This window comes from Gadus morhua, chromosome 11, assembly GCF_902167405.1.
Source record: "Gadus morhua chromosome 11, gadMor3.0, whole genome shotgun sequence".
NCBI lineage: Eukaryota > Metazoa > Chordata > Actinopteri > Gadiformes > Gadidae > Gadus > Gadus morhua.
This window is the reverse complement of record NC_044058.1, coordinates 7,080,209-7,093,619: the sequence shown is the minus strand read 5'-3', so window position 1 is coordinate 7,093,619 and position 13,411 is coordinate 7,080,209. Positions and strand designations below refer to the sequence as shown.

General features: G+C 44.9%; 1 protein-coding gene across 3 annotated transcripts; it reads left to right on the top strand.

Moving 5' to 3' along the window:
* The first annotated feature begins 241 nt into the window (after window positions 1-241).
* arnt (aryl hydrocarbon receptor nuclear translocator) lies at window positions 242-13,084 on the top strand. 3 transcript variants are annotated; one of them, XM_030370485.1, is made up of 20 exons: window positions 242-575; window positions 1,050-1,143; window positions 1,398-1,451; window positions 1,541-1,588; window positions 2,297-2,510; window positions 2,760-2,970; window positions 3,203-3,305; window positions 4,111-4,176; window positions 4,316-4,401; window positions 4,526-4,602; window positions 4,759-4,893; window positions 5,016-5,090; window positions 5,188-5,339; window positions 5,602-5,727; window positions 6,609-6,699; window positions 7,654-7,835; window positions 8,080-8,275; window positions 10,539-10,713; window positions 10,816-10,952; window positions 11,294-13,084. In XM_030370485.1, the coding sequence occupies exons 1-20, from the start codon at window positions 539-541 to the stop codon at window positions 11,375-11,377; spliced, it is 2,343 nt and encodes a 780-aa protein (XP_030226345.1). In that variant the 5' UTR covers window positions 242-538; the 3' UTR covers window positions 11,378-13,084. The 3 variants fall into 3 exon arrangements, with proteins under 3 accessions (XP_030226345.1, XP_030226344.1, XP_030226346.1); XM_030370484.1 differs by having other exon boundaries at window positions 243-575; window positions 10,536-10,713; XM_030370486.1 differs by lacking the exon at window positions 5,602-5,727 and having other exon boundaries at window positions 244-575; window positions 10,536-10,713.
* The last annotated feature ends 327 nt before the right edge of the window (window positions 13,085-13,411 follow it).

The window sequence follows — 13,411 nt, the reverse complement described above, 5'->3', positions numbered from 1 at the left end:
AATTGTTTACAAAGGCGTTTCAGTTTCGGTACCGCCGGAATGACCCGAGTAGAACAGAAATGCGAGTAATGTGAATTTGTTGCGTATAATTTAATGTAGCTAATACTATATATCCATTAAAAACCTTCATGGATGTATGTAACCAATGATATCAGCGTGGTTGAGAAAATCTGGAAGTGCCCCATTGTACGTCATTTGTATCCAACTTGTGGGCCGTCCAATAGCGCGAGCAGAACTGGATACACTGTAGCGGCTTGCATTGGCTTGCGCTCCCACACGCCATCTTGGATAGCTAGGGACTTTAAACCGGGGCGAATCGAGAAAGTGTCAGTAAATAACATATAGTATCTCTTTCTCAGAATTTGAACAGTCAGGGCTGTCAAAGTCAAAAGTAGGCTATCTGTCATGTCGTTGGATTTTGGCCTTTTTAAAATAAAGGCTCGAGCGCCAGCAGAACATTGACAGGAAACTAGTTAGCACCGAGCTAACCCTGTTTTTTTGTTGGGATATTCCGTAGCTGAAGTTGTTTTGGTTGTTTATGTTATCCGACATGGACATTCCTTCTCCAAACCCAGGTAACGTGACGCTCATGTTAGGAAAATCTTCCACGATCATGCAGCTGTCAACTTGCCAGATGCGTTTATTGTGTATCTACACTTGTGATAGCGTGACAGCCTCAGCTAGCTGTGTTGCGAGGATAATGGTTCCCAGTCAGAGCTGTTCTGTGTTTCACAGGCTGGCCAGGGATTGCACAAGTTGTGGAGATAATACCGAACTGGCCAGCTGGCAGTTTAGCAAATATCTAACATTGCCTGGCATTCAGACATGAAAACATTGCTTGATAATTAGTAGGCCTACATAGCTTGATAGTGATAGCTGGACATCCACTGAAAACATGTTGTGGTTGTTTAACTGGACTAACTTACTGCCAATACTTTACCTAAAAACAAGTCGTTGTATTTGACGCGTTTTCATGAAAAAGGTCGAAGTCTGCTTCATTAGTTGAACGAATGGCTTCATTAATGCACATCAATGTTTGTTTTGATTAGATTTACCTAATTCAAATCTGGGTATGGGCCCAAGTGGCGCCCAAGCAACTGTCGGAGCTGTTGTGCCGAAAGGAGCCATTAAAAGACGAGCAGCGTAAGTCTTAAGAACGGTCTATGTTACATTTTTATCAGAATATTCTCTATTTTGCCGCATTTGGTTAGGTAGTGATCCCTACAATCAAAGCCGAAATAGTCCGATATTCTTTTTTGTACCTATATGCAACATATGTACTTATGCAACCTCATATTACTCTTTAAGAATAATTCACTCGTTTGGTGTATACATTATTCTGCGAATATTTAAAATTCATGCCACTAATATAAGAGCCTTTACCCCAATTAATATAGGCCAGATTTCGACGATGAAGATGATGACGATGATGAAGGAAACAAGCTCTTTAGGTAGGGGGGAATGCCTGTCAAGCTTATTGTTGTTGCTTAATCAGCATGTAATTCGAGCTAATTTTTGTAAAATCACTTTATTATCTCAGGTGTGATGACGAATTAGGGGGCTCCAATGACAAGGAGAGATATGCCAGGTAGGACCATTACAAATACAAGGTTTGTGTATTGTATCCATAACTGTCCCTTTATCAAACTGCTGCTCTGCACTTTCCTCCCCTTAGTCCAACACACAGCTTGCCTTCTACCCTTTTAGTATAGTTAGGGTTAGTATTGGCCTGTATTTTAGGGGGCAGATTTAATTACCAGGGATTTGGATGAAGATCGCAGCTTTGCATATAAGGAGATGCTAGCCAGCTCCCATCCTGTGTTGCCCTATTATCCACTGTTTAAGAAGGGTGTCTTTCTGTGTGTTGAGGATTTTGGTTTACTTTGGTTTTTATCTCTACCTCTTGAGCAACACACCTTTATCCCTCCCCTTTTCTCTACCTCACTTTCTCTTCTCTTCTACTCTCAGGACAACTGAAGATAATTTTTTCGCACTTCCTCTCTTCCTCACTCAGGCTGGCTTTAAAAGTTCAGGCTCTCTTGCTTCGCCACTATCATTATACAATATCATTGAATACACATTAGTTAAGTGCATCCATTGTTTCTTTCACAACATCATGCTCTCCCTCTTTCCCACTTCTTCCCAATCTGCATATTTACATTGCAACATTAACTCTTTACCTCTACTCCATGTTGTCCACCTGCCCGACTGCTTCTCTCCCCCCCCCCCTCCCCCCCATCTCCGCCCCTCCTCTCCGTCACCCGTCCGCCTCTCCCCCCTCGTTCTCTCACCCCAGGGAGAACCACAGCGAGATCGAGCGGCGGAGGCGTAACAAGATGACAGCCTACATCACAGAGCTGTCCGACATGGTGCCCACCTGTAGTGCCTTGGCGCGCAAACCCGACAAGCTCACTATCCTGCGTATGGCGGTGTCGCACATGAAGTCTCTCAGAGGGCCCGGGACCACCAACACAGACGGCACATACAAGCCATGTTTCCTCACCGACCAGGTTTGGGAGAATCCCTTTTGACCAAGTGGTTTGTTTTGTGATATTTTATATAGTGTGGTTCATGAGGCATGTGTTTGAGCCTCGTAGTTTAGTCCCCAGTTGTCCTTGTCTCTTGATTACCCATCTTGTATTGTAGCAGTATAACATAGACGTGTATTTTCAGCATGTGGTTTGTATTGAGATGAATTAGGATCGGCCCATTGAGTTCCCCATCTAAGCCTGAATGCCTCCCCCGCCCTCTGTCTGAAGGAACTGAAGCATCTGGTTTTGGAGGCGGCTGACGGCTTCCTGTTTGTGGTGTCCTGTGAAACCGGTCGCATCGTTCACGTCTCGGACTCCCTGACCCCCGTCCTTAACCAGTCCCAGTCTGACTGGCTGGGCTCCTCCCTCTATGACCAGCTCCACCCTGACGACACGGAGAAGCTCAGGGAGCAGCTCTCGACAGCAGAGAACACCACAGGTAGAGAAACGCCACATATTCGAGATGCAGTAAAATCACTTGTTAAATATATGATTACATTTGTTTGTTTTTCATTCCTGCTGACCCACTTCCAGTGTCACTGATGTTACGTTAATAGGCATTCAGATTAATTTCCAGCGGCCGAACAGAAACCATTCCACACAGTCCTGACCCCTCATTAGACCAGTGGTTTGTCTGAGGTCCCACCTGCCCGTTGTCTTGATTCTCTCAGGGCGTATGCTGGACCTGAAGACGGGAACGGTGAAGAAAGAGAGCCCCCAGTCCTCAGTCAGAATGAGTATGGGGGCCCGTCGCTCCTTCATCTGCAGAATGAGGTGTGTGTGTGTGTGTACTGGTGGATATGTGTGTGCTTGCAGAGGCTTCATCCGGGCAGCTGGGATAGATAAATAATAATTTAGTTAAAATCTCAGTTTGGTTTGTCAATTTGTTATTGTTTTATGCCTGCTAAGTTGTCCATGACAGTTTTTTACCCTGCTTTTTACTGTTGTAGAGCTAGCAGGATACACTTCTATACAGCATTTTTATATTGTATCCATTATGGGAAAATGAGATGCATCCAGTTGATTGCATTTTAGTGAAGCTGTTTGTAGGGTACCTAGTAAATCGCCTATTGTGTTATTAAATATTAAATATTGACCCAGAGATGAGTGCTGCTGCCCGACGGTCTGAATGCCCGGCCAGGTATACCCTGCCAAATACGAGGGACTCGTACCGACGAACACTTCTCCAGTCCCCCGCGTCACATCACTGTATTTCAGACCTTTAATGTCCGTTCACTATCTTTCTAACTTAAAAAATAAGGGACTTTCAAACTGCATAAACTGCTATTGAGAAGTGGGATTTTATTTTTATAAACCACCAGAATCACTTCGGTGCTAAAAATGTCACTTTCAGTTTGGAAGTAGGGGCTTTCCTGGCGGGCGGTCATTATTGTAAAACCTGACGTGCAGGAAACTGCAGTCCTCAACAATGCATTACTGCGAGACAGCACAGACTTTATATTTTTGTAATGGTCTGTGGTTTGCTTGACGGGTCCCTTTTTACCCAAGTACACGTTTTCCCCCCTAAGGACGAGATGTGTGTTTTGTCTCCTACTGAGGTGTGTGCCTGTGCTTCCAGGTGTGGCTCGTGTGCAGTGGAACCCTTATCCATGAACAGACTCAACTTCCTGAGGAATAGGAACAGGTGAGCTCAAGGAGGCTAAATATCTGTTGTTTTAAGAAATGTTTGGCAGCTTCATTATTTAGGATGGATTTAAGATCTGATTATATAAAAAATGTCGAATTGGCGGATTTATGATAGCTGAACTGACTTTACATCACAGGAATGGTTTGGGAGCAGCGGGAGAAGGAGAGCAGCAGTATGTAGTGGTCCACTGTACCGGATATATTAAGTCATGGCCTCCTACAGGTAACACTCTTTTTAGATTTGAGGAACAGAAGCGCAAGTAATGCTGGATGGCATCCTACTCATCTGTATAAATGAGAGGCTACAGCATGTGATGCGTGCGTTTGTATGTGTGCTCGTCTGCTAGGAGTGTCTCTAACCGACGAAGAAGCGGACAACACTCAGGGTAGTCGTTACTGTCTCGTTGCCATCGGAAGACTACAGGTAGGACGGGCGCAATGCGTCTGATGCCTGAGTGAGAACTCCCTAGAACAAAGGGAGACTATCCTTTATACCCCCCACCCGTTTTCTCTGTCTTCATTCATAATATCAACTGAAAGGGAAACGCATGTTCAAGTTTTCTTCCCTGTTCCGTGTCAGGTGACCTGTTGCCCGGGCGACTTGGACATCAACAGCATCAGTGTCCCCGTGGAGTTCATCTCGCGCCACAACTGCCAGGGCACCTTCACCTTCGTAGACCACCGCTGTATGGCCACCGTGGGCTACCAGCCCCAGGTTAGTCTTACTGGCTGCTCCCTGCTACCGGACTGCACAGCTCACAATGAGACCTCCATGACAAGATGAGTCAGGGCACGGAAAACAATTCCTTCACTAAAAGTCATCGCTCCCTCTCACAGGAGTTACTTGGGAAAAGCATTCTGGAGCTGGCCCATCCTGAAGACCAGGGGCTGCTGAGAGACAGCTTCCAACAGGTAGGCCGTGGGAGCGTGTGTGGTGGTGGTGGCGTGTGGGGGGATCCATGGCAGACCACCATCATGCACTGGAGTTGACTATTGGTTTGGTCGTCAGGTGGTGAAGCTGAAGGGACAGGTACTGTCGGTGATGTTCCGGTTCCGCTCCAAATCCAGAGAGTGGATTTTGATGAGAACCAGCTCGTTCACCTTCCAGAACCCTTTCTCCGAGGAGATCGAGTACATCATCTGTACCAATGCCAACGTCAAGTGAGTCACTTTTGCCGTTTCCTCCATGTCCAGCATTGCGCAATGCAGTTGCAAAACATCATTCCAAAGACAATGATCTGATCTGTTCGTATCAAGTCAAGTTCCACTGTTGTGGAGAAATGTGATTGACAAACTGTTTTACATTCCCCCCCCTACCCCCAGTGCCTCCCCACCAATTACCGCAGTGTGTCCTCTGGTCAGGTCCTAGTCTAACCACTCACTCCCTGCCCTCCCCTCTGCTCCGCTCATGTTTGCGGGGCAGTAGAACCTCGGGTCAGGACCCCCCCGCCCCCCTCTCGTCACCGGGGGGCTCCATGACCCCCTCCCTGGGGCAGGGCAGCCCAAACGGCCTCCCTGTGGTTCTCAGCCCAGGTCATGTGGCCAGCAGGTGAGACCAGACCAGCTCCCACCCTGCTCCTCCGCCGTCCTGGAGAGCAGGAGCTGGCTCTCGGTTGAAGGCGACTGCTGCACCTCTTCAGCCTGTTTATCGTTTGCCTCACTCTTAGCCCTTTTCCACCACATTAGCTCTAGTTCAGGATTCCTGGACCTTGGTGCTATGAACCAAACTAGTCTGCGTTTCCAATGGTTTTGAGCGGAACGGTTGAATCAGGGATGCGTCATCAGTAGAGAGGCGTAAAACTGGAATTTACCAGTAGTTTTCATCCTGTAGAACATGACGCACCCACTGATGAGGTCATGGTTCGCACTTCAGTCCAAGAAAACCTGCTATTTTTGGGGTTCCGGCTGAGGGCCCACTTTCGGATCCGGAAACCAATTTATTTTGAAATGCTTAGAACGGTCAACATGAGCCGGGCGGAACGGAACCTGTTAGCTGTTGGTGGAAAAGTGGTATCGGAGTCTTTCCTCTTGTAGAACCTGAGAGCTGCTGATGTTTTTAAAAGCATGTCTGCTGTTCTGTGCATCATGGAATAGGTAGAAATGGAGGGAAACTCTTAACACTGCCCCTGTGGTTTAGGTGACGGACTTTTTTTCCAAAGGTATAGTTGTCGTTACCTCTGTCCTCTTTCTCTTCGGTTGCCATGGTGACAGGTGGTGGGTTGTGTGTTTTTGTTTTTCGTCAGTTGGCAGGTGTTTGGGATCTCTGGCTCATTGGTGGAGGACCCTGAAAAAAATACCTGTTGTGATAGATATACTGTATCTCACTCTCTCCTCTGCTGTCCCCAAATCCCCTCCCTCTCTCCATCCCTTTTCTCCACCATCTGTCTCTCGCTCTCTCTCTCTCTCGCACTCCTTCCTTCTCTCCGATAGGCAATTGCAGCAGCAGCAGCAGCAGGCGGAGCTAGAAGGAGGTGGAGGTTGCGAGGCTAGCTACGAGGCTGGACAAATCACCCTTCCACAGGTCAGACACTCCTAGTCCTCTTCGTGTCTGGTATGTTGTGCACAGTGTTTCCTATTCATTTATTTATTGTGTTTGATATTGTGACAGCTGCCACTATATCAACATTGACTGCCGCTTTTTTCTTTTTTTTGTAATTAAAATGGGTAAAAATTGTATTTTAAATGTGGAGCCACACGTAGTGCATTGATTTGCTCAGACTCTCTTGGTCGCTCACTCTCCCTGCCACACATTGTTGCTGGGGCCGTCTGTAAATAGCCCCTCCTCTCCGCTCCTCTTAATCATTGTATTCTCACTTGTATGGGCCCTTCTATATCTTTACATTTTTTAACAGGATTTTTATACAGTCTATCTATGTGTTACATTCACACCGGAGATCCACAGAAACTATTTTATAACCTGCTTTTAACTGTTAGTGCTAGCGGGATCAATTAATCCATGTGAACTTTTTGAAACGTGAGACATATCTGTGAGGATTGCATTTTAGTTAGGCTATTGCTAAGGGACGGGTACTTTGTTATTCGCCTGTGCAGAAATATTTAGCGGACGATGGCTCGATAGGAGTGCCGCTGCCCCAACGTCTCCTGGGCAGGTATACACCGCGTTCTCATACAAGGGGACCATCTCATAACGTAAAAGATTTGTTTTTTTTACCGTGCTTTGTTTTAGGCGCTATCAAGATGTGTTTCTCTCTGCTGAACACAATGGCAGGATACCACTTAGATTGGTTTGAAGCCAATCCAAATAGGCTATAAAAGTCAAGGACTTGACAAAATGACATCCATTGTCAACAAAATTTTGACTGATTTCCTGCGATATTTCAAAAAGTGAAACTGTCTATACTTTATATTAGAGATATGTATTTTGACATTGTCAGTCTAAAATATCATATTTAACCTGCGGAGGTCTGTGCTTTTGAGTTTGAATAAGCTATATAATATTTGTGTTGAACCACAGATGCCGGTGCAGGCTGTGACGGCAGCAGGTCTAGACCACACTAAGAGCCTGGAGAAAGCAGAGCTTTACCCGACTCTTTACCCAGGCCAGGAACAGCCCAAGAACATGCCCTCCACCCCCACAGCCCAGATGTACCCTCAAGCCAACACCTTCACCCCTAACCGCCCCAGTGACGCTTACAGGTGTGTGTGTGTGTGTGTGTGTGTGTGTGTGTGTGTGTGTGTGTGTGTGTGTGTGTGTGTGTGTGTGTGTGTGTGTGTGTGTGTGTGTGTGTGTGTGTGTGTGTGTGTGTGTGTGTGTGTGTGTGTGTGTGTCAGTCGAGTAACTACAGTTCTTGACATGTCGAGAGATCTGTCTGAACCTGTGTTTCTGCACGCATACACCAACCACGGCTCTCTCTCTCTCTGCTGTGGTCTGGCTTGGCAGGCCCGTGGGCATGGTCCAACAGATGGGCCAGCAGACTCACTCAGCAGGTCAGATGCTGGCTCAGATGTCCCGTCAAAACGGAGCTCCCACTGCCACCACGCCGGCCGCCGCCACCAACCCCCTTCAGGGTGGACCGACCGGGGGCTGGCCCGTGGCTGAGCCGGGGGCGGTCCCCAGGCCCTCCTTCAACAACCAGGTGAGCTCCTAATCCCACAGCCTCACACTCTGTTATAACCAGCTTGCTGATCTGAGCAAATCAAAGCTTTTTAGGAATTCCCCTTTAGAGGATATTGAGTGGATTCCTATTAATATTTAATCATCATATTGATTTAAGTCTCATTACTAAATGTATTTTGTAGGAGGGGGCTTGGATCTTCGGGGATTCGAATCTCTGAAAGAAATACATTTAGTCAACATCGTTCCGAGAACGAGAGTGCTAATTAAGTTATACCACAGCATTGCTTGGCTTCCACAAATGAAGGCCTATAGGTTCCATTTATTTTGTGGGGATCCGGATTAACTGCCTTCTCCCTATCAATGCCATTACATGGTGCCACGTGATTGGTACATTCACTTGTAACTTAAATTGATCATCACTCAAACACTTCCATATCCTCGTTATTGATGCAGGGTTTGTCATGATTGGATGTCATTTTAAAGTATTTCGAATAGACGGTATTCAACAATCCGCTGCCCAGGTGGAGCTTCACCATCAACTAGGGGAAAAATAATCGATTCTTCGATGCATCGCGATTCCCCAAGAACGATTCCGTCTCGATGCAGATAAATTAATAATCAGAACTAAAATAAATAAATAATAATTTTAGAATTTTTTAAATTATTAAATTTATCTTCAGTGTGTATTGGCCAATCTGATTTGTCTTGACACGATTGCGATTCAGCCTACGCATAGCATGCACGCAAACTCACAGCCAGACTCACAATCTCCTTCTAGTTCAAGAGCAGCTTTTTCTTTAATGACATAGAAAAGAAAGATTACAAAGAAATAACTTCCATATTGTGTTGTAATGCAAGCTGCATTGATTATTTCATTGTTCATAGAAAGTCATATTTGTGACAAAAGCTTTTTCTATAATAAAATATTAGGTAAGTTAATTCATCTGTTGATGTCTTTAATGATCATCACAAAACTCAGGTCACAGAAAAAAAATTTTTACATCGATAATCGTTTTAGAATCAATCGTTGACCTCATAATCGGAATCGAATCATGAGGTGCAAAGACATTCCCACCATCCACACACAATTCCGTTTTACTTTAGTTTTCCGGGAACCCTAACCCTCTCTCGAAGAACAAGTTCCACCCATCCGCACGACCTGTGTCAGAGAAGCGTAGCCATCCCTCGGACGCCCCGGTCCCCAGCTGCCCAGACAGAGTTCTACACAGACCTTAAGGCATCACAAGAAGAACGCTAGATGAGTTGCAAGCAGAGCTGAACGTTCACAAACTTTTTGGCGGGGAAATAAACACAGGCATCACTTCTGTTTTCGGTCTGCGATGCGTCTGCGGATTTGGTCTCAGTTTCAGAACCGTTACGATCTCACGGAATATTATATGAGCCTGTGAAGGCTAATAGAAGCCTATATATTTTCTTTCAAAATGTAATGCAGATGTCGCCTAACCACAGCTGTGGGACACCAAGAAGCCAAATCATTATTTTCAAGCATTTAAACGAAATTAGAAATCCCTGACCTGTGTGTGTGTGTGTGTGTGTGTGTGTGTGTGTGTGTGTGTGTGTGTGTGTGTGTGTGTGTGTGTGTGTGTGTGAGAAAATATAAAATAACATGATTCTTTTAATTGCCGATCAAGCAACGATGGGTCTGGCGGCTGGCCTGATAAATGAGATTAGACTAAATCTGAGTCCAGGACACACCTTTTATTAAAGGGACACTGTGTAAAAATGACTCCCATCTAGTGGTACAATTGTATATCGCATTCAAACTAATAGTGCTCGCTTGTTCAAAAACTACGGTGGGCAGTATGTGCCAAGAAGCTGCGTCATGACATCCAATATTACCTCATCGAGTCATTCGAGTGATGATGAGGTTCGTTATTTCAAACAAATTTCAAACTGCATTGAATCATTAGTGTAAGCTAATGATGTATGAGTAATTATTCCTTGAGCAAGACAGTGAAGTATTTCAAAAAACGCGTTTGCATTTCCTGGACCACGTAGTGCTTTTTGTCCCTCTCGGCAGTTCATAGACCGGAAGAACATGGAAGCCTCCATGAAGCTTACCCGTCCTATGTAACTACATATTAATTATTCTTCGCTCAGGAGGATAAGTGAGATTTTTGGCAGAGATAATCTTACACCAATGAGGACTTATTTATGAATGAATACGTTGATTTGAGGTAATAAATGACTGAAAATATTACAGTGTCCCTTTAAGGTATTCTGAAGACACTAAGCATGCTTGTTCTTATTCTGTCCAGCAGGTGGCCCCCCAGGCTGCAAAGACGATGTCACCTCCATTTGCTGCCATTGGTGGATTTGGAGGTGGCCCCTCCAACTCCTTTGGCCACATGCCAACAGGTGCTGCTCCGACAACTATGAGTGGAGCCAACTACTCGCATATCAACGCTCGACCCAACCTCAACACCAACGGTTATGGTAGATGGTTTCTTTTCTTTCTATTTTGTTGTTGTTTTTGTTGCTGTTGCTTTTAATCCTGGAGCAGCACGTCACAATAGTAAGCTGTTTCGTCTCTTCCAGGTGGCCCACAGTCTGCAGCCCAGTTCCCCACCCAGGCAGCGGAGGCAGTATGGCCCCAGTGGCAAGGCCAGCAACATGCACAGAACCACACAGAGCAGCATCCTCAAGCTCAGGGAAACCAGCAAGACATGTTCCCTGTGAGTCACTGGAAATTATATTTGAGTGTGTTTGCAGCTGGTTCAGTTGGACCAACGCGTCTTAAATAAATACACTGGCCCCCAAACAATTCCTAGTGCCACTTACGCCAAGTTCTAATTAACTGCGTTTAAACATGGAGCGAAAGACTTTGTGACATGTTTAATGGTTTATTTGAACAAATCCAAACATTAACTCTCCCACATCAGGCTTCTTCGCACAGGCTCATGGTGACACTCCTGGCCCCAGGCCATGGGCTAGCTCTTGTTAACACTTCTCCCTCGCTCTCAACCGTGTCATCTTACTCTGTAATATCCTAATAACGTTGTCTCCCCCGCTGAAGGACATGCTGTCTATCCTGGACCCACCCGCCAGCTTCAACAACGACGACTTTGAGATTCCCATCTACCCTTCTTTCAACGAGTGAAACAGTCAAGACATCCACATGCCATGTATACCCCCCAAACCCTCCTCTCTCACTACCCCTCCTGTTCTACAATGTTGCCTCATTGGTCTTTTCGCCTCTCGCACCTTCACTCACGCCATTGCTGCCCCTATAAAGTAGCACTCTCTTGCCCTGCCCACCATGTCCTTTTGGACCAGTGATCTTGCCTGCGGACAACATGAGCAGAACAATGGAGGTGCGGCGAGAAGAGGACATCACATTATCAAGGCCATTGTAGAATTTATTTTGCTAGCACTGCCTAAAGCCAACCACCTATGATGTTGTACATATGTGAATAATATAAAGCGTGATGTGGACCATCACATACACACACAAATTCACACACGCATAGAGAAATATATATGGACTGCATGGCAGCATCTTCCTACCCCTCCGACACTTATGGAGACTGAAAGAAACGCACAAAAGACTTTCATTGAAAGGATTCTTGAATACTTCTCAGCTTTTTGTCAGCCATTTGATAAACCAGCAGTTTGTTGTGATCTCTTACACATGCATATCCAACCTAATCGATCATGTGAAACTCTCAGGAAATGATGGGGACATACAGCTTTGGGGATTTCTCTTGTTTTGCACGCAAATATGCATGTCGGTGTGTCGTCTCCTTCCCCCCCCCACTGTCTCAGACGTACTGTGCAGGAGCTCTGGGCTGCATTCAAAGAGCGCCTCGTTGCTTCCTGCTACTGCTCCCTCCACAGGGAACAAGTCATGTTTGGGTTTTAACTAAATTAGTTTACCAGTGAGGCTGAGACTAGTAATAGATGCAGATTGTCGCAAATGTGTAAATTCTCCATACACAGCATAAAAAATGCCATAAATGTATTTCAAGTGAGTACATGCAGTATAGTTGAGGACAACACCATTGTTTTTTCCATGTGTGGCCCAGGGTTCTGCTAAGAAACGTCACGTTTGACTGGCTGAATCAAGTGTGGGTGTTTTCACCCTCAATTCCACCAAGTTTGATTGTCCTTTTGTAACCTTAAGTTCGGCGGCTGGAAATAATGTAATGCAGCAATAATTAACAACCAGGAATTATGTACTTCTAAAGCCATCATTGTGTTTTTGTTTTATGATAGTAATGTTATGATCTAGTTGCCATGTTTCACTTACGTTTCATCGGGTCAGCCGGCGGTCTTTGGAGCAGTCTGTTGTGCTTTTATCATTGGTATTTAAATAATGGTTTAATCAGGGTTTGTTTTTCTAGGATAAAAGTGAAGATGTGTAAAACGGTTATGCCCCAGGCTTTTGTACTCAATAGTGAGGTTAAACAAAAATGGCCATTTAATTAAATAAGATAAGGACATCAAGAAGACTGTCCCTTATCTTAACAATCAAAAGTTAGTATGTATGTAATGTGGACCATTATTGGTGTCCAAGGGATGAGAGATTGATGTTCATAAGACATAAAGTTTATTGTTACATTGTAAGCCAATATGTGTACATTAAATCAATGTCTACAGTTTATTTAGATTTCTAAAGAGTGGAGTTTTGGTGACCACGTTGTCTTGTTCTCATCCCCTGGCTTCTCTAACCAGGTTTTTACAATGATGTAAATTGAAGTTGGTATCACGCATAGAAACACAAATATTTAAATATACTGGATCTGTATATGTCCTGTTAAGAGGAACGCAGTGTTGGTTTTTCTATTAAATTGTTCTATAATCAGAATCAACTGGGTACAATTTTATGTGAAGTATTAGAGTACGGTCGTGACATTTTTTTACTTTCTCGTGTTGCAGAATGAAATACGTCGGAAAAAAACTATTTTTGCTTAACTAATTTATACATGGTAAGCATCTCTCTTTACACTCAGCTGATTATGTTGGTCATGGCTATTTCAAGAACAGCTTTTTTATTTACTCTTCTGCCGTGTTCTCTGAAGAAACAAAACCCACCACCGGTATCTGTTGTCTTGCTGAAGAAGCTGTGATCTGCAGATCTCACTCCGGATTGATTTCCTTAAGCTCATCCTCCCTGGTTCTCCTTTACAGCCCG

Excerpts from the sequence above, each read along its gene's own strand:
- arnt (XM_030370484.1), top strand. The coding sequence starts at position 539 with ATGTTATCCGACATGGACATTCCTTCTCCAAACCCAG. Across the intron at positions 1,144-1,397 it reads GCCATTAAAAGACGAGCAGC|GCCAGATTTCGACGATGAAG; the intron begins GTAAGTCTTAAG and ends CAATTAATATAG. Across the intron at positions 5,340-5,601 it reads TGTACCAATGCCAACGTCAA|TAGAACCTCGGGTCAGGACC; the intron begins GTGAGTCACTTT and ends TTTGCGGGGCAG.